Consider the following 18711-nt stretch of genomic DNA (forward strand, 5'->3'; position numbering starts at 1 on the left):
TGTGGCCCCATCTGCCTCTTGCTAGGCCAGCCGCAGTACCCAGTTCTGCAAGGACCCCCGTTCACTTTGTGCAGCTTTTATGCACCTGCATTGCCCAATCTTACACTCAACGCCATGCGCCTCGTCTCTTGCCTCCTGCCCTGGCACACAGTATCCTGAGCTCACACATGTGCAGCCCAGAAGTGCAGAATCAACCTATGGGTGATGGCATTCAATGGAAATATGCTTCCTTGTCTTCCCCTGAATGCCTAGCCATTTGATAAGGTTCAAACAACCAGTTACCAGTAGCAGGGGCTAGTTTGTATGGGGTCTTCCTCCTTTTCCTCCCCAGTCTTATTCCTGCTCCCTGGAACCACATACCTCAGTGAGTCCTCACACACAAGCCTCTGGCTTGGGCTCTGCCTTCTGTGGGGCCCAGGCTAAGTTCAGCTGAAAATCAGTGGTCACCTGGGCAAGGGTGTCCAGTTAGCCCTAGTGCTCACCAGGATGGGGTACACAAAGAGGCACTTTGGTTCCTGAAAAGGAAAACAACTTGACCCTCATGCTGTGCTCTCCAGGCAGAAAAAGGGGAGAGCAGTTCCCGGTGCAGCACTTTGATGGGCAGGAAGGCCCATGTTCCATGGCCGTCCTGTGCTCTTGGGATAAGCCATAGCGAGAGCAGAGGACCAGGGATCCAGAATGATGTGCCCCACCCCTCTACAATGCACATGGACATGGGCACCCATGCACAGGCTCACCCCTTAATGAACTGCTATGCTCTCTAATATGGTAGCCACCAGCCATATGTGGCCATTTAAATGTAAATTGAAATTAATCAAAAGATTCAGTTCCTCAGTCACACTAGCCACTGAGGAACTGAGTCAGTGAGCCACTATTTCAAGTGGTCAACAGCCACATGTGGCCAGAGGTCCTCCACTGGACAGTGCGAAGAGACCACAGCATCATGGCGGAAAGGACAGTGGTGTTGGAAGGAAGCACTGGTCTAGTCACTACTCTGGGTTTCAGTCAATTAGCTGGTATGAAAACGCTGAACTTTCAACTCGTCTCCCAGTGGAATCTAGGGTCAGTTTTTTTTTATGCAAAACCATAAAAGACATGTGACAGCATTTGTCCCTTGAGTTGGTGATTAAGCAGTTTATATGTGGTAATGTGAGCAGCAACGGCTATCCGGATGCTAAAGGCACAGGAATCCCCAGTCTTTATTTAAAAAATAGATCCTACTTTTAAAAGCCAAGCAGACACATAGACACGCAGACATGCAGACAGACAGACACAGACACACACACACACACACACGCGCACACACACACACATTTAATTCCCATATGCTTAGGTTCAGAACACCCAGAAAACATCTGGTCAGCACAACTGCCTACAAGATTAATCTTTCCAAAAACTACGAAAATAATGAAAGGATAATTATAGCAGCTCATTAATTAATTATATAATACCTAAATTTTACCTCCTATGGACATCACTTATCTAAAATCAATGCGGGTTCCCTTCAAAACTGAGGGTAGAAACTATATTGGGATAGAAACTCAAAAATTCGGTGTTAAGCCTCTTCACCGTCACATGGAAGGCACTGGCCTTGAACTGAAAATCTTCATTGCAAACACCAGGATATCATCAGATTTCCAGTATTCTAGAGGGCAGTATGCTTCCAGAGTCTCCTGGAATTACTGTTGGTACCCTAGAGAACTATGAATCATTACACTAGGCAATTTATAGATGGCATTATCATATGTGACTTTTAGTACTAGTTATAAGTACTGCCTTTATAATTAAATACAGTGGGATGAAACAATTGAACCACTTTTTAAGTTCTTGGTTGGGGTTGGTTCCTGTGCTGCCCTGTGTAGTGTCCTGCCTGGTTGGACATTTCCCCTCCCACTGCTCAAGTGGAGGAATTAGTTACTCGGGTACTAAGTCCTCTCTCTTCTGCCTTTTTTTTTTTTTTTTTTTGAGAGGGAGTCTCACTCGGTTGCCCAGGCTGGAGTTTAGTGGTGCAATCTCTGCTCACTGCAACCTCTGCTTCCTGGGTTCAAGAGTTTCTCCTGCCTCAGCCTCCTGAGCAGCTTGGATGACAGGTGCATGTCACCACGCCTGGCTAATTTTTGTATTTTTAGTACAGACGGGGTTTCACCACGTTAGTCAGGCTGGCCTTGAACTCCTGACCTCATGATCCACCCGCTTCAGCCTCCCAAAGTGCTGGGATTACAGGCGTGAGTCACCGCACCCTGCCTCTTTTGCTTTTATCTCATTACTTTTCCCAAGTGATCTTATCAGCAACTGGGGTTTCATTTACCAAATATAAGTTGATAACTCCCAATAATAATAAGGGTTCCTGTTTATGAGGTACTTACTGTGTGCTAGGCCCTGTGTTTCACAAGCATTAGCCCAGTTAGCAGTCCTAACAATCCTCCCTGCAAGGCAGAAACAGCCCATGGCTCCTCCCAACAGCCCCTTGGATGCACATGTCATGGGTATCTGAGGCTCTGCACTTTCACAACTTACCTTCCCCACAAATCTGCCTCTGCTTCTCTGTACATTTGTACAGAAAATCACCAGTCAGAAACCTAGTGAGAATCACCAGCCAAGACCTGGACCTGGACCTGTCCCTCTTATTGACTCTCCACTTCCAATGAAGTTCCAAGTTCTAGTCTTTCTACTTCCTAAATATCTCTCCCTCCCACCCATACTTCCACCATCCTAGACAAAGATTCCATTATTTCTGGCCCAGAATCCTATAATAGCTACCCAACTCATCTCCCTGCATCCAGTCTTACTTCTCTTTAACTTCATTTATTCTAAGGTCATTACTGTCTGTCTTTGAGCATCTGGAAAATGGAGATAATGGGGTCTCCCTCATCCTCACAGGTCTGCTTGAGTCAAACAGAACATATGGCTTTCTAAGTAGCAGGTACTTGATAATAAATTGCACAGATGACATGTGAATTGAGAAAATTTGATGCTAGAGCCTACATGTGTAACCACCACCATAAATGGCCAGGTTAGCCCACCACTGTTAGAAAAGCCATTATGACAAAGGGAAAAGAGAAAGAATATACAGGTAAAAGGTTTTTAGAATGGAAATATAAGTATACTTAAATTACTCTAAAATTTAGCAGCTTCAAAGTATACACATTTATTATCTCACAGCTTCTGTGGCACAGCTTGGCTGGGTGCCTCTGGCTCGAGGTCCTTCATGAGGCTGTAATCAAACTGTCAGGCAGGGCTGCAGTCTCATCTGAAGGCTTGACTGGGGTTGAGGGCCTTCGAAGTTCACTCACGTGGTTCTTGGCAGGTTTTTGTCCTTGTCATGTAAGTCTTTGCACAGGGGTGCTTCATGACATGGCAGCTGGCTTCCCCTACCCTCTCTCTGACAGTAAGAGAGAGCTTTCACAATAGGAGCCATAATCTTTTAATGACCTAGTCTCACAGTGCTCCCATCACTCCCATCACTGCTGTCATTCATTAGAAGTGAGTTGCTAAATGCAGCCCATATTCAAGGAGATGAATTACACATGGGCATAGAGCACTGGGGGCCAACTCACAGTCTGCCTATGATGACCAGGCTGGAAGGGAGGTGGAAGGGGCCAAGGAAGGAATGGGCTCTGTCACCACTTCCCTCAGGCCTCTCCACTCATCACAGTTGAACTGACCATGAGTCACCCGTCCTACTACTTGCTCATCAGAGGACACTCTAGTTACAGCCTCCTCGTCTCTGCAATCTCTGTCACCATTCAGGATAAGGGGATAACTCACTCATTCCTGGGGGCTGTTGCATACCTGACTTTTTACCTAATTCTAACATAGATCAGCTTTATAGTAGCTTCTAGCTCTACTGTCAAATGCAAATCCACATCAGAAAATATAAAGATAAAATCTAAGTACCATCACAAAGTTCTAAAAACAAAAGCAACTCAAGTTGTTTTTAAAACAACTAAATCTCTATTGGAAGATTTTAAAAAATGGTATACAATCGTGAAAATAATTGTTTTGTAATATCATGTATATATTTCTGAGAACTACTTTTATCATAATTCCACTTACTGTTATGAGAGAGAAAGCATTACGGGTTGAATCGTGTCTCCCTCCAAAAGATATCTTGGAGTCCTAAAACCTCGGAATGTGACCTTCCTTGGAGACTGGGTCTTTACAGAGGTAATTAAGTTAAATGAGGTCATCAGGGTTAGCACTAAGCCAATATGACTAGAGACTGTAAAAACAAGAAGTTTGGACACAGAAACACATGCACATAAAACTAGGGTGATGTGAATATAAACATGGAGAAGACAGCCATCTAGAAGCCAGGGAGAGAGGCCTGTAACAGATCCTTCCCTCAGAGCACTCAGAAGGAACCAGCCCTGCCGACACCTTGATCTTGGACTTCCAGCCTCCAGAACTGAGAGAAAATAGATGTCTGCTGTTTAAACCAACTACACTGTGATTGTTTGTTACAATAGCCCTGTAAAACTAATACAGAGGGAAGAAAAAAAGAGAGAGTTTCAGACAGAGACAGAAATAAAGAGAGAAGGAAAAATACTGATTTTACCAGGCTCTATCTTCATCTAGATGAGTGATGCAAAGGCAAACACATAAGGGCCTACTCTTTTTTTTGTTTACATTGAGACAGGGTCTTGCTCTGTCACCCAGGCTGAAGTGCAGTGGTGCAATCACAGGTCACTGCAGCTGTGACCTCCCAGGCTCAAATGATCCTCCCAACTCAGCCTCCCAGGTAGCTGGGACGATAGGTGCAGGCCACCATGCCTGGCTTATTTTTGTATTTTTTGTAGAGATGGGGTTTCTTTGTGTTGCCCAGGCTGGTCTCGAACTCCTGGCCTCAAGCATCCTTCTGCTTTGGCCTCCCAAGGTACTGGGATTATAGGCATGAGCCACTGGCCCTGGCCCACGCCTACTCTTAAAACCTCATTTAGCACATGTATTGGACACGATGGCTCCACTCCTAGAGGCTGACAGAAATTTCTAAGAGATGTGCAAATAAAACACAATTCCAATTGAAAAGCAGGAGACTCCCCTCTAAAATCAGAACCTGGCCCTAGTCATGGTGGCCTAAGCCAGGGGCCAGGAGCCCAGCAAACCCTACCTTTTGGTAGTCCTCTTTGGAGCTCAGGGCCGCCTCCATTTGCTTGGCAGAGGTCGGGTAGATGGCCGAGCGGTACTGAGTGCCATGGTCATTCCCCTGACGCATACCTGGGAAAGCGGAAAACAGGGAGGGTTACCTGGTCACCAGGCGACAGTGCCAGCGTCAAAATGGGCACAATGCTGAGACATTTTGACACTTTTCATATGATCCCTGAGCCTGATGTGTTGCTAAGTGCTTGTTTTAATTTTCTGTTTACAGCATTTTCTTTAAACAAGCATGAAATATATCTGTTTTGATTTGCCTGTTTTAATTACAACAAATATCTCTGAACTCAGGTAGATTTATCACAGGTCTTGGATCATACTAGATGTTCTATGAATACATACTTTTACATGAAATATTTAAACAACGATCTACTCCAATTGTCACATGTAATGCACTATGATACATATTATTTCCTTGGGTCCTAAGGAGATACCTGTATGGAAGGTTTTATCATTCCTCCCTTGGCAGATGAGGAAATGAGACAATATCTGTGTAAATTCCTGGCACGGTGCTTGGCACGTAGCAGGAGTCCTGCACCTATGACTAAAGTCATCTACCCATCTAGCCTGCAACTTAAAGTCAGCAAAGAGCATTTTCTGCCAGTCTCAGCAGCTGAAGGGTGGATGATGGTCACTTTCTATCTGAGTGTGACAGTGCCCCAGAGTGAAACAGTCACAGGGTTGCCATAGATCCCCTGTAGGCCACCATGTTGTCGTGAAAATGAACCAGGCACTGGGATTCAGGAATTGGACCCAGTAGCATGTTTCAGCTAGTCACATTCCTAATATAGTCAGGGGAAACAGAGACCAGCAGGCGTAAGCAAGTATTAGAGGTGTTAAGGGAAAATCTGTGCAGGTTAAAAAAATGCAAGGGTTCAGAAAGGGAGTGGGTAAGTTCGTGTGATCAGTGGGGAAGGGGCCTACGTCTCAAAGGCTGTATCAAGGAAGTGACTTGTCTTGGCAGCAGGTGGGTGCCAAGGGTAAAGGAAGAACAAAGGTAAGGATTGCGGAGCAGTGCGGTGCCTTCAGGGACTAGGAAGGAACTGGTACTGCTTGCAAAAGCAGCTGCAACACAGGCAGCATCTGTGTCAAAGCCCTGATGCCCACTTCTCAAGAGGATGAGCATGTTACCCTCAAGCCTGAAGTCCAGATGAGAAAGATGCTTCACTGGGAAAGATGACTGGAAGCTCAACAGACTGAAAACCCAGAAGAAAGAACCAACATCCAGGAGCGGCTGGGAATACAAGAAGTGGCCCTGCTTGTCTACCCACTGAATCACAAAACAAACGAAATATTTGACTGTCATAAATCGATCTAAACACGCTTTATAATGCTGTTCTCCAGAGGGCAAAATTAACCAAAATTATATTTTGAGATAGGACAGAAAAATGTTATTGAGTTATAGAATAACTCCTATATGTCTTTCCTTTTTCTGCAAATAAATATGTTCTCTCCAGCAGAAAGAATTCTTGTGTGTCAACTGTAGCCTCCACACTCTGGAGGCTACAGAAGAATTAGGTCATAATCCCTCATCTCAAGGAATAACCAGGACGAGGGAGGGAGGGGGAAGAGTAGTCACGAGCCTGACACTGTACTTCCCTGTGCGAGGTCTTTGCCATCATTTCTTGTTTCATCCTCACATGAGCCCTGTGAAGAAGATATTCTTAACCCTCTTTGACAAAAAGGAAATTATGGATCAGAGACATTCAGTGACCCACCTGAGGTCACATAGCAGGTAAATGGCCATTCTGCGATTTAAACTTTGATCGCCCCAACACCAAAGCCCTTTCTCCTTCCAAAATGGATGCACGAGAAGTTACAGCAAAATAATTGAGGACAACGGAACAAAGTGCTTCTGGATGTAGGGTACCTGCTGGGGAGGGGGCATCCCAGCCCAAGACCCAGAAATAAGAACAAGCTTGGAACGTTCTGAGAACTGTGAAGAGGCCGGACAAGGTCTGACAAGCGACCTGGTGGGTCATGAAGCTGGTGGGTCGGGCGTGTAACCACATAGGTATCTTGACAAGTCACATTGGGGACCAGAGATGCGTGGAAAGATCAGACTCCCAGGAGCTACAGAATTCTCTGGAACCCTGAGTGAGCATAATCACCACCCAGTGACCCAGAGCCCCCTTTCCCACAGATGCAACAAGTGTTGCAAAGTTCACTGTGCCCTCCACTTGCCTTTTGAAAAACTATGAGGAAAAATTATTGACACTATTTGGCTGTCTTCACGTACCAGGAAAGCAAGCAGTGGGCTTTCAGTGTTGAGTGGAAAGAGAATTACTGGCTCAGAAACAACATCTTGTGCTTAAAATTCTTCCATAGTACTCTATAAACTGATTAATGAGGACTGGGCTTTGGGGCATTCTTGATGAGAACTGACCTCCTGGCATCTACCAACTGCTTGAGATTTCTCCATCCACTTTCTCCAAGGAAGATTTTAAAGGGACAAACAACCCTAACACTGCTCTGAGGTTTCTCCCCCCTCGACAGACCTGGAGGAAGCAGTGGAAAACAGAAACGCTTCATCTATAATGAAGCATAAGACGATGACTTCTCCTCTGCTCAAAGGGCCTCCTAAGCCTCAGCTCATCTTTACATAACAACCCTGTTTTATCCATCCTGATTGGAGACATGATAAATGCGTCTGAACATGAGAACTTTAAAGGGAAGTTTATGCTAAGAGTTGTTGCTAGGTGATCACGTTACGAGGTCCCAGGAGTTACCAGCTGATAGTGAATATCAGGACAAGTCAGGACCAACTCCTCAGGGTCTGAAATCACTATCTCTATCTTCGGGAGCTTCGCAGGAGCAATCTCATTGGCAGGACTATCCATGTTGGTTGAAAACAGAGTGACTCCTATCAGCATGACCTCCACATTCTTCTCTTCTATAGAATGCTGCTAAGAGAAAACGGATCCTGCCTTATGGTCTGCTGCACCAAAGGCTACCTGCATGCTGCAGTGGCACAGGAAGACCACAAGGGATGCTTGCATTGGTGGGAGAGCTCACCCAGGTGCTGCTTCAGGGTGGCCTCCTGCCTTCTGCTGGAAAATAGGGTCTCTGTGAAAAAACATGCCATGGTGTCCCGAAGTCCTCCCCTAGGTGGATGAGCCTCTATCCTTCACAGTAAAAGATGACACTTCTTATTACCCAGGTGACACTTCCCGCTGCACCTTGCCTTTACCTTAGGTGTTTGAGACAAGCCCTATGAATATAACCATCTCACTTTATCTGAGAGCTTAATCCTGTCCATTTTAACTGACAGCTCATTTTTAATTTAAAACACTGAATAAATGAATGGACAGCCCTCCTTTCATCAAAAGGAATGGAAGGAGGGAGGGAGGGAGGGAGAGGGACAAGAAGAGGAGGAAGGAGAGAGAGAGACAGAGGGAGAGGGATCATCAAAGTAGTAACAATCCTAGAGTTCTCACTATGTCCAGGCACTGTGCTTTACTATGTTATTCACCTAATTCTGCAAATACCTGGAGGATATTAGTAAACCCATTTCCCCACCCTCTCCCAATGCCAAGGTTAAACTGACACTCCCTCAAAGGTGAAACTGACACTCAGAGAGAGGCTGGTTGCCTGCTGAAGGCCAGTGCTGCATCCGGAACCATCCAACTCCAAAGTCCGTGACCTTAACCACTATTATTCCTATTTGTAAATATATATAATTTCAGTAAAAAAAAAAAGTGGAATATAGCGATCTATGAAAGATATCATGTGGCTCTCTGCCTGCTGAAGGCCAGTGCTGCATCTGGAACCATCCAACTCCAAAGTCCGTGATCTTAACCACTATTATTCCTATTTGTAAATACATAAAATTTAAGTAAAAAAAAAAGTGGAATACAGGGATCTATGAAAGATATCATGTGGCTCTCTTCTAAAAGGAAGACAGCCACATAATACAGTCACTATCTATCACCTGCACAATGTTCTTTGCATTTTTTCATGCAGTGCCTCTCAGGGGAGATGAAATAGTGTTGCTTTATAACAGAGGTGCCAAATATTTATTCCATATCTAAAAGCAAAAAGAAAAATGAAAGATTCTGATTTTCACTAAGCAGTACACATTACTTCTACAGCCATAAATTATTTTGAAAAGATGTGGTGATTTCTTCATGAAAGGTAAAAAGTTATCATAGTGTGAATTTTGTTAGTGTAAAAGGGAAATTTTATTTATGGCAGCCAAAGAAAATCTTTTTAATTATTATGTGTCCTAGAATGTCTTTTGGGACTCCATGCCTGTTTTTGTTCTAAAATCCCAAGTTTGGCCAAATAATGAAAATATTAGAAAACTTTCGAAATAGTAAAATTTTTAGGTCATCATTGCAAGTCATTACATCATTAAAGTTTTACACCCAAAGTTTTACATCATTGCTTCATTAAAGTTTTACAGCGTAAGTGCCCCACTACATGAGATTTACAACATGCTTACATTGAAATCAGTACCAAGCACACATGTGCACACACATTTACAAAGCTAGTCCCTCATGGATAGTGTTCATATTGGCAGAAGTAGCAATCGACATATTATACCTTTGTAGTTTCCAGATTCAATTACAGAAAAGTACATAAATGTACAGAAGTACATAAAATAGATACGCAAAGTTAAGTGTCTACTATTACTCTATTTATAATTATTGATTATAAAGTGAATACTCACATCACCACCACTAATGTCAAGAAAGAGAGTACAACCAGTACCCTTGAGAGTCTTCCATGTGTCTGTATTGATGACAATGCCTTCCGTCTCTCTAGCTATACCACACCTGGTTTTTGCAATAATTTCTTTAGCACACAGACACATTCAGAATAAACCTAGTTTTGTTTGGCCTGTGATATGGTTTGACTGGGTCCCCTCCCAAATCTCATCTTGAACTGTAGCTCCCATAATCCCCTGTGTCATGGGAAAGACGTGGTGGGAGGTAACTGAATCATGGGGGGCGGGTCTTTCCCATGGTGTTCTCATGGCAGTGAATAAGTCTCATGAGATCTGATGGTTTTATAAAGGTCAGTTCCCCTACACACACTGTCTTGTCTGCTGCCATGTAAGATGTGCCTTTGCTCCTCCTTCACCTTTGGTCATAATTGTGGGCCTCCCCAGCCATGTGGAACTCTGGGTCCATTAAACCTTTTTTTCTTTAAAAATTACCCAGTCTCACATATGTCTCTATTAGCCGCATGAGAACAGACTAATACAGCCTATTTTTTAAAATAATATAAATGGAATTATACTATAGTTTGAATCTTTCACTTACAATTATGATCATGAGGTCTTTCCATTTTCTTCATTTTCATGGCTTCGTAATATCCCATTGTATGAATGCACCACAATAGATTTATACATTCTACCCTTAGTGAACATTACCAGCTTGGGGCTGTAAAAAACATTCTTGACATGTATTCTCTTATACATATGCATGAGTTTCTCTTGAGTAGATACTTAGAAATAGAATTGTTGGTGTATAGTTGCAAGTCTTCAACTTAACTGCATGCTGAACTATTTTTCCAGAGTAGTTGTACCAATTTACAAAACCACATGACTGCACAAGAATTCCTGGAGCTCTAAATGCTTGCCAATTCATTAAAGTCTGCTAATGTCAGATTTTCACTTTTTGTCAGTCTGCTTGGTGTGTAATGGAATCTCACTTGATCTTAATTTGCATTTTCCTGATTAATAATGTTAATTATCATTTTATATGTTTCTTTGCCATAATTCAAGTCCTTTGCCCATTTTTTCTCTCAGCAGTCTGTCTTTTCTAAAAAAAAAATACTGCACATATATTTAAGTCTATTTTTTATATATTCTGAATACTAATCCTTTATCAAATATAATCTCTCTGATCTTGGCTTTTATTTTTTATTTTTCTTTTTTTTGTTCTTGGCATTTTCTTTATGATGCTTTTTGATGAACCAAAGTTGTCAGAGTTTGATATAGTTAAATTTGTCAAATATTTTTCCTTTCTGGTTAGTGCTTTTGTGTCTTGTTTAGGAAATGCTTCTGAAACCCAAGGTCATGAAGATATTATCTACTTGAAGTTTCATAGGTTTGCCTTTGACATTCATGTATTCAATCTACTTGGAATTGATTTTTGTGTATGGTGTGAGGTAGAAATCCAATTAACTTTCTTCCTATAAGAAAATTATCTTACCACTGTTGATTAAAAAGCCATTCTTTCCCCAGTACCATGAAATGCCAACTTTGTCATCTGTCATACTTTGACATGAGTGGGTCTGTTTCTGAACTCTCTGTTCATCCATCCCTACATCAGATTCACAATGTCTTAACAGCTGTAGCTTTATAATGACTCGGTATTTGGAAGAAAGTCCTCCCATCCTCTTGTTCTTATGCAAGTATCTTTGCTTTTCTTGGACTTTTCCATTTCCCTATAAATGTCGAGAATAGCTTTTAAGATCCACAAAAACAACAATGACAACAACAACAACAAAACTGTTGGGATCTCATTTGGATTTGCACTGAATTCATAAAACGATTTGGAGAGAATTGGTCTGTTTACCAACCATAAACAAGACCCAATATTAGATCTTCCAGCTGTCTAACTACTAAGCCAATGCCATGTTGTTGTTGTTGTTGTTTTTTGTTTTTCCTTAGATTTTTTGGTAGCACTCCACTTCAAGGTACCAGTTCCTGGTAAATAAGTAAACCCTGAAATTCCAGTGGATGGACATAATAAAAGTTTCTTTCATAATCATGCAAAGCAGTTAATAAAAAGGAGATGGTAACAGTTCTGCTTCATGAACTCTTCAGGGGCCTAGGCTGACAGAAGCTTCACCACCTCCAGTATGTTGCCTCAAAGGTTTCCCTTGGCATTAACATTCAGCAGGCAGACTGAATATAGAGAGAAAAGTTCACAGATCACGCAGGAGGTTTTTCTGAGCCAGGTCTCGAAGCAGCGTATGTCAACTTCTTCCTCATTCCACTGGCCAGAACTCAGTCACGTGGCCACTTCGAGGGACATGAGGAATGGTGTCCGGGTGGGGAAAGATAAATAGGTATCTAGTGGATTTTTCAATCAGTATGTATTTATTCTTTCCTTGACTTATTGCATGAGCTAGGATCCCCAGTCCAATGCTGATTAGAAATTGCGATGGCATTCTCTGTAGTTTCTCAGTGCTTCATTATTAAATACAATGCTTGCTATAGGCTTTTGCGCGTACTCCTTATCAGAATAAGAAAGGCATCTTTTATATGTGTTTTTAAATCATTTATGAATACTGAATTGTATTCAATACTTTTTTATGCATCTATTTCAATAATCACACATGTTTTTAAAATACCTGCTAAGGTGGTTAATTACATGGGCTAATACTGATGTGCCAAACTAAGCTTCTGTTCCTTGGAGGAAACTAAAATTGGTCATGATGTATTATTTTCTTATATACTATTAAATTCAGTTTGCTAATACTTTGCACAGGATTTCTGCAAATATAGTCATAAGTAAGACTGTCCTATAATTTTCTTTTCTTACACAGTTAAGTTTTGTTATCAAGATTATGCAAGGATCATAAGATGGACTACATCTCTCTCTAATCTCTTGAAAACATTATGAAAAACTGCAATTATTTCTTCCTTAAATTTTGGGAGAACTCACTGATGAAGCCAGTGGTTTCTTTATTCAGTTTTATTAAGCTATATTTTTAAAGAATGCATCTAACTTTTCAAATGTATTGACATAAAGTTGCTTATCATGTCTTCCTGTTTCTGTAAAATCTCCCACATTTCTAATGATATCCCACCTTTTATTCCTAATGTTGTATATTTGTGCCTTCTCACTTTTTCCTTGAACAGCTTCCCGGAGCTTTATCAATTTTGTAGCCACCGTGCAATACCGACTCTTGGCTTTTTTGATCTTCTGTTTGTTTGCTTCCCATTTCATTTCTTTCTGCCCTTCGTTATTTCTTTACTTTACACTGTTTGGGTTGAATTTCTTGCTGATTTTCTAAGTTCTTGAGATGGATGCTTAGCTCAGCTTTTCTTCTCTTCTAATATATGATTTCAAGGCTCTATATGTCCCTCCGAGAACTGCTTTACCTACGCCCTATCAATTTTAACATATAGTATTTTAATTATCATTTGATTCAAAGTATGTTACAATTTCCATCACGACTTATCTTCGAGAAATAGGATATTCAGATTTTTTTTTCAGGTAAGGTCTTGCTCTGTTGCCCAGACTGGTGTGCAGTGGCACAATCATGGCTCACTGCAGCCTCAACCTCCTGGGCACAAGCAACCCTTCCACCTCAGCCTCCTGAGTAGCTGGGACCACGGGGATGTGATACCATGCCCAGCTGGTTTTTTTTGAAATTTTTTGTAGAGACGGAGGCCTCACTATGTCGCTCAGACTGGTTCTGAACTCCTGGCTTCAAGTGATCCTGCCTCCTTGGCCTCCCAAAACGCTCGTATTACAAATGTGAGCCATAACGCCCAGCCAGAAATTTTTAAATTTTCTTGACATAAGAGGATTTTCTCAATACTTGCATTATGGTAAAAGAAACAAAAGCTATATCATTTTAATCCCTTTGAAACATACTGAGCCTTTTATGGCCTGGAATATGTTCCATCTGTGATTGAGAAGAAGGCACCCCCCCAGGTGTGGGGTACAGCATCTTATCATGTCCACTGGGTCAAGTGCTGGAATTGTGCCAGTCACTCCCTCTACGTCCTTAATAAGGCTCTCAAAGCTCACATTTTCTGGGATTAACAAGTTTCCTCAGAATAAAGATATATTTAATCCTCTGCTTACCTGTCTGGGTTCCTGTGTTGCCTTCCATTTTAACCTGGTTAATTCCTCATAGTTCTCTCAGCTCTTTGATGTGATGCTTTATATATATAGTTGTATTTTATTCAACATTTGGAGCTGCTTTCAGTGGGCAATTTGGTCTGAATAATTCAGCCTGCTATTCTCCTGGAACCTAGAAATCCTAGTTCCTGCCAGTGTTATCAGCTCTGATTTTTCTCTGACCTAATTCAGTACTCTTTTATGTGAAGTCTAGTAATTCTTCTGACTTCATTTCTTTTTATCGATTTCATACCATTTCAGCAATTTATTCAAATTCTAAATGACCTAACCATTACTATCTAAGATATGTGAAACTCTTCCTGGCTAAAAGTTTTCAAAAGCCTGATTACTTGAACTTCTTCATCTTGCAAATCCTTAACAGGATTATAAAATTGTAATGGACATCACAAAGAGTTTAAAATCATCGGATAATGTGCTGCTGTTTCCAGTGGGTCGTGTTTTCTGCTTTCTGATAGAATGTGTAGCACTGTGGGGCCATGTGCCACCCAACAGAAAGAGCCTCAGGCTTCGAGTTTAGCCCTAAGTCCAAATTCCACTTCTGTCAAGCAACATAGTAAGTGGCTTGTGGCAAATCACTTCACCTCTCTGGGCCTATTTGTTCCTCTATAAAACGGGTCTAAGGTTCATAGGTTGCTTTAAGGATCAAATGGGATCACGTACACATGAGCACTTAGCATCGTGCACAGCCCAGGAAAGACCTTCAGTAAGAGTCTGTCACTCAGCATGCAGCCACCAAACCCTTTTAACACTAGAAAGGCGAAGGAAAAATGTTAAATATAAGCTTTATACTATTATATGACAGAAGGATTTAAAAGTGCAAATAACACTTTTGCAAACAACAAAGATACTATGAACACGTATGATAATTTGATACAAGGGAAAGTGTGACTGAAAGAACAATTAATAAAAATATCAGTTAAATTCTTTGTTTCATTTTTCTCTGTTTCTGATATTCTTAAAAGAATGAAATCCCTTTCAGAATTCATAATGCTGGGTTTGGGTCGCTTTTGCATTTTATATGTGTGCAGCTGTTCCTCCACTCCGAGTCTGCACATCTGCTCATTAGCAATACAATATCATTCCCACTGTCTAATTATTTGCAGATGATAGATTCCTTGTATATGGTCTAAAAAAGGATAGTCCTTCAAAACTGGTGACTTATTTTAAAAAACTAACTTCAAAGGGTCAGCACAAGGAAGTTCAGATATTAATCTGGCAAGTTCAAACATACGAACGACAGTATTTTATTGCCAAGTTGATGCGGAACAGAAGGAAAATACGATTTGTCTCCCTTCAATGAATGTTTCCCAGTAGACAGCACAGGGGACCTGCTTCTCCACAGCGCACCTGGAAAGAGGCTCGGGAGCCAACCTCCTGAACACGGAGTGGACCTATCCCACCCGATTCCCTGGGACCACCTGGAAAAAACTCATCTGGAGCAGGGCTCTGTGGTGACTGCACACGTCTGGCAGGGGAGCCCATGAAACCCAAGGACACCAAGCAGAGAAGCGTCCTTGGAGGCTCTCTAGTTCCAAGCGCAGGCTGAGGAGCCCCACAGAATCCCCAGCTCATGGTAAGGCCAGGATGTGTGGTCCCAGGGCCCCAGGAAACCCAACAGCATAGACGGTGCAGCCCACGGGGGCAAACCAGACCAAGCCTTCTGAGGACAACTGGGAGCTGTGCTGCAGGTGGAAAGGGGTGAAGAGGAGCTGATTGAGGATAAAGGGTGTGAACCAAGAATAGGAAGCCATCAGGGGTAATCAGAACATGAGCTGAGGAAAAATGATAGAGAACAAGCAGAGAAATACTGGGATTCACGAAAGAACAAGACAAACAAACAGCAGCTGGTGGAAGCGGCCCTTCCACAGGCGGCATGAGCACGACAGCTATTAGAGCCAGCGCTTATTCTGCACCAGGCGCCACGCTCTGCACAGCAGGCTCCGCTCCCGTGTGCGCCCCCACACTGAGAAGGCACACACTATTACAGATGCAGAAACAGAGGTTCACTCACTAGCTCAATGAGCAAACATTTAATACAAAGCCCACCTTCTAGAGGACTCAGAGAATAAGCAATAAACAAGTAAACACATGATTTTACCTCATGATGAGAGGAAGGAAGGAGAGGACGATGGTACAGAAGTTCATGGGGGTGAGGGCTGGGTGTGCTACTTTAATTAGGGTGGGCAGGGAAGACCTTTCTGAGGATGACATCTTCAGCTGAGACTTAAAGGAGAAGGAGCCGGTCACTTAGCTCCTGCTGTCCCTGACCCTGGAGCAAGGGAGAGCAACATTTACTAAGCACCCCTTAGGGGTTAGTCTTAGCGGTAGATGTTTTATAATGCCAATTGCATTTAATCCTGACTATAACCCTATGAAGTAGGGATCACTGACTTTGCTTAGCACAAGAGAAGCAACGAGGTTCCAAAGACTTGCATTCTTGCCTAATGTTGGTGGCAGACCAAGAGGTATGGACAGGCTAAGCAGCAGGTGCAGTGCGCGAGGCAAGAAAGAGCTCAAGTCTTCTAGGAATGGAACAGATGAAGGCCACAGTAACTGAAGCGCAGTGAGCATGGATGGGGCAGAGTCTGGGGAGAACTGTGGTATAAGCCAAAGTTGCAAAGGCAAGCGGCAATCAGGTAATCCCAGGCCACACTGGCCACTGTAAAGAGTCTGGATGTCATCCCAAAGAAACTGGGCAACCAGCAAAGTGCTTTAAGCCAGAGGGGGCCAAAGCTGGTTTTGTGTTTTTAACAGGGCATTATGGAGCAGGGAATGAGAAAGGGTGAGAAAGGCCAGTTAGTAGACTGCTGGAGGACCTAGGTGGTCAAGTGGATAGAGAGAAATGAGGCCTGTCCGCACAGCGAGTGCTGGGCTGATCTGGTTCACAGTCATGACGTCTCTGACCCCAGGGTCCATACTCTTAACAACAGGTTTGATTAAAGACGTTTTAATTAAGGGAACACTGTAATTAAGGCTTTCAGAAGGGTGACTGGGAGTTCATCACTAGCTTATAGTTGAAGGCTGTGTTAGTCAAGACATAGGTTCAGCTGCTGTAGAAAATGAGAATAAGAAGCCTAAAATGAATCAAAACAGCAGTAGTTTAAACAAGAGTTCTTGCCTAAAGATCCAGCCTGGGATGGTGACTCTGGCTCGTCTGTCTTGCAGCTCTAGCAGGACAAGGGTCAGGCTCCATCCCTGGGCTTCATGATGGTCCACCACTTCAGCCCCATACTAACTTGTGGGAAGGAGGAAGTGGAAGAGAATGCCCCTTCCTCTAAGGCCACAAACCCAGAAGCTGCATGCTGTCACTTCTACTCAGGCCCCCATAGTCAGAATTTAGACATGTGGCCATACTTAGCTCTAAGGTGTCTGAGGGATTTTGTCTTTATGGGGGGCTGCACACCAGCTAAAATTCTTAAACTACACAGGTGGGGGAACCCCAATATCGGGGTCAACCAGCAGTCTCAGCCAGAGGCCTCTGCAGAGGCCACTGCTCCCCAAGGAGTATACCGGAGCAGTTCCATACCACAGTCCTCTGGGAAGGCTTGGAGTTGCCAGAAAAGGTCCACACATCCAACTGCGCAGTAGGCAACATCTAGAGCCTGGAGAATGCATTATGTGTACAAAAGTTCCATTTTCCAGAATTACATGACGTGGAAGTGGTGAATACAATAGGCATGCAATTTAAAGTATAATTAAATCCACAGTAGCATTTTAATATATTTGCTTTTATAAATATACTACAAGCACAACTGTTATCATTGGAGGATCCATAAAAATGCGCATCCCGGCTGGGCGCAGTGGCCACATCTGTCATCCCAGAACTTTGGAAGGCTGAGGCAGGTGGATCGCTTTAGCCCAGGAGTTCAAGACCAGCCTGGGCAACATGGTGAAATCCATCTGTACCAAAAATACAAAAATAAGTTGGGCATGGTGGCGTGCACCTGTCATCCTAGCTACTCAGGAGGCTGAGGTGGGAGGACGGCTTGAGCTTGGGAGGCAGAAGTTGCAGTAAGCCAATTGTGCCACCACACTCCAGCCTAGGTGACAGAGCAAGGCCATGTCTCAAAAAACAAAAAAAAACGTGCATCCTTAGAAGAGGTCTTCCTAGTCAGGAAGCTTGGATTCCTCTAGTGTAGAAAAAGAAAATAGACCCGAGCTTTAGATAGAGCTGCAGCCAAATACTGCCACTAACATTAAGCAAGATTGTGAGTCTTTTGGAACCTCATTGCTCCTCTCCTGCTAAGCAAAGACAATGATCCTTACTTCACAGGGTTATGGTCAGATTTAAATGATATTAACATTATAAAACATCTATCACTAAGACTGGCCCGTAAGAGGTGCTTAGTAAATGTTGCTCTCCCTTGCTCCAGGACTGAGGACAGCAACATGGGTTGCAATTGAGAAACCAGATTTAGCGGGTGAAGTCACACAAAACTGAAGAGTCTCTGCCTGGTGTGCCTGTGGCTTGGCCCGAGGCACTCAGTCTGTGCCCCGTGTCCTACGCAGGACTAGGAGGTTTGAATTGTGTTATTCATGCACAGCCCATGCTAGTTAGGAGAATACACATCAGCCATGAAATGCTGGGAACCTGATCCAGTTCTTTAGATTACTGTGTCAGCAGAAAGCTTAAGTAGGCTTTTGAGCAAGGATCCACCAGCCTCATCACCACTGTCAGCACCAGCAAGGTCCCAGAAGACAACATAAACAATGCTGAACTCTTTCC

The 18711-nt window shown here is 43.0% G+C and overlaps 1 protein-coding gene across 9 annotated transcripts in view; it reads right to left on the minus strand.

Annotated features, from left to right (window-relative positions):
• Nucleotides 1-18711, minus strand: part of MSRA (methionine sulfoxide reductase A) — a 376253-nt gene that overhangs the window by 100884 nt on the left and 256658 nt on the right. For 8 of the 9 annotated variants that reach the window (XM_003271425.3, XM_030812391.1, XM_003271424.3 and 5 more), the window contains one exon: nucleotides 5111-5217. The exons of the other annotated variant lie outside the window; for it this stretch is intronic. In XM_003271425.3, the coding sequence (XP_003271473.1) occupies nucleotides 5111-5217 (107 nt within the window). The remainder of the gene's footprint in view (nucleotides 1-5110; nucleotides 5218-18711) is intronic. 9 annotated transcript variants of the gene reach the window in all.

Source organism: Nomascus leucogenys, chromosome 4 (assembly GCF_006542625.1).
Source record: "Nomascus leucogenys isolate Asia chromosome 4, Asia_NLE_v1, whole genome shotgun sequence".
NCBI classification, from domain to species: Eukaryota; Metazoa; Chordata; class Mammalia; order Primates; family Hylobatidae; genus Nomascus; species Nomascus leucogenys.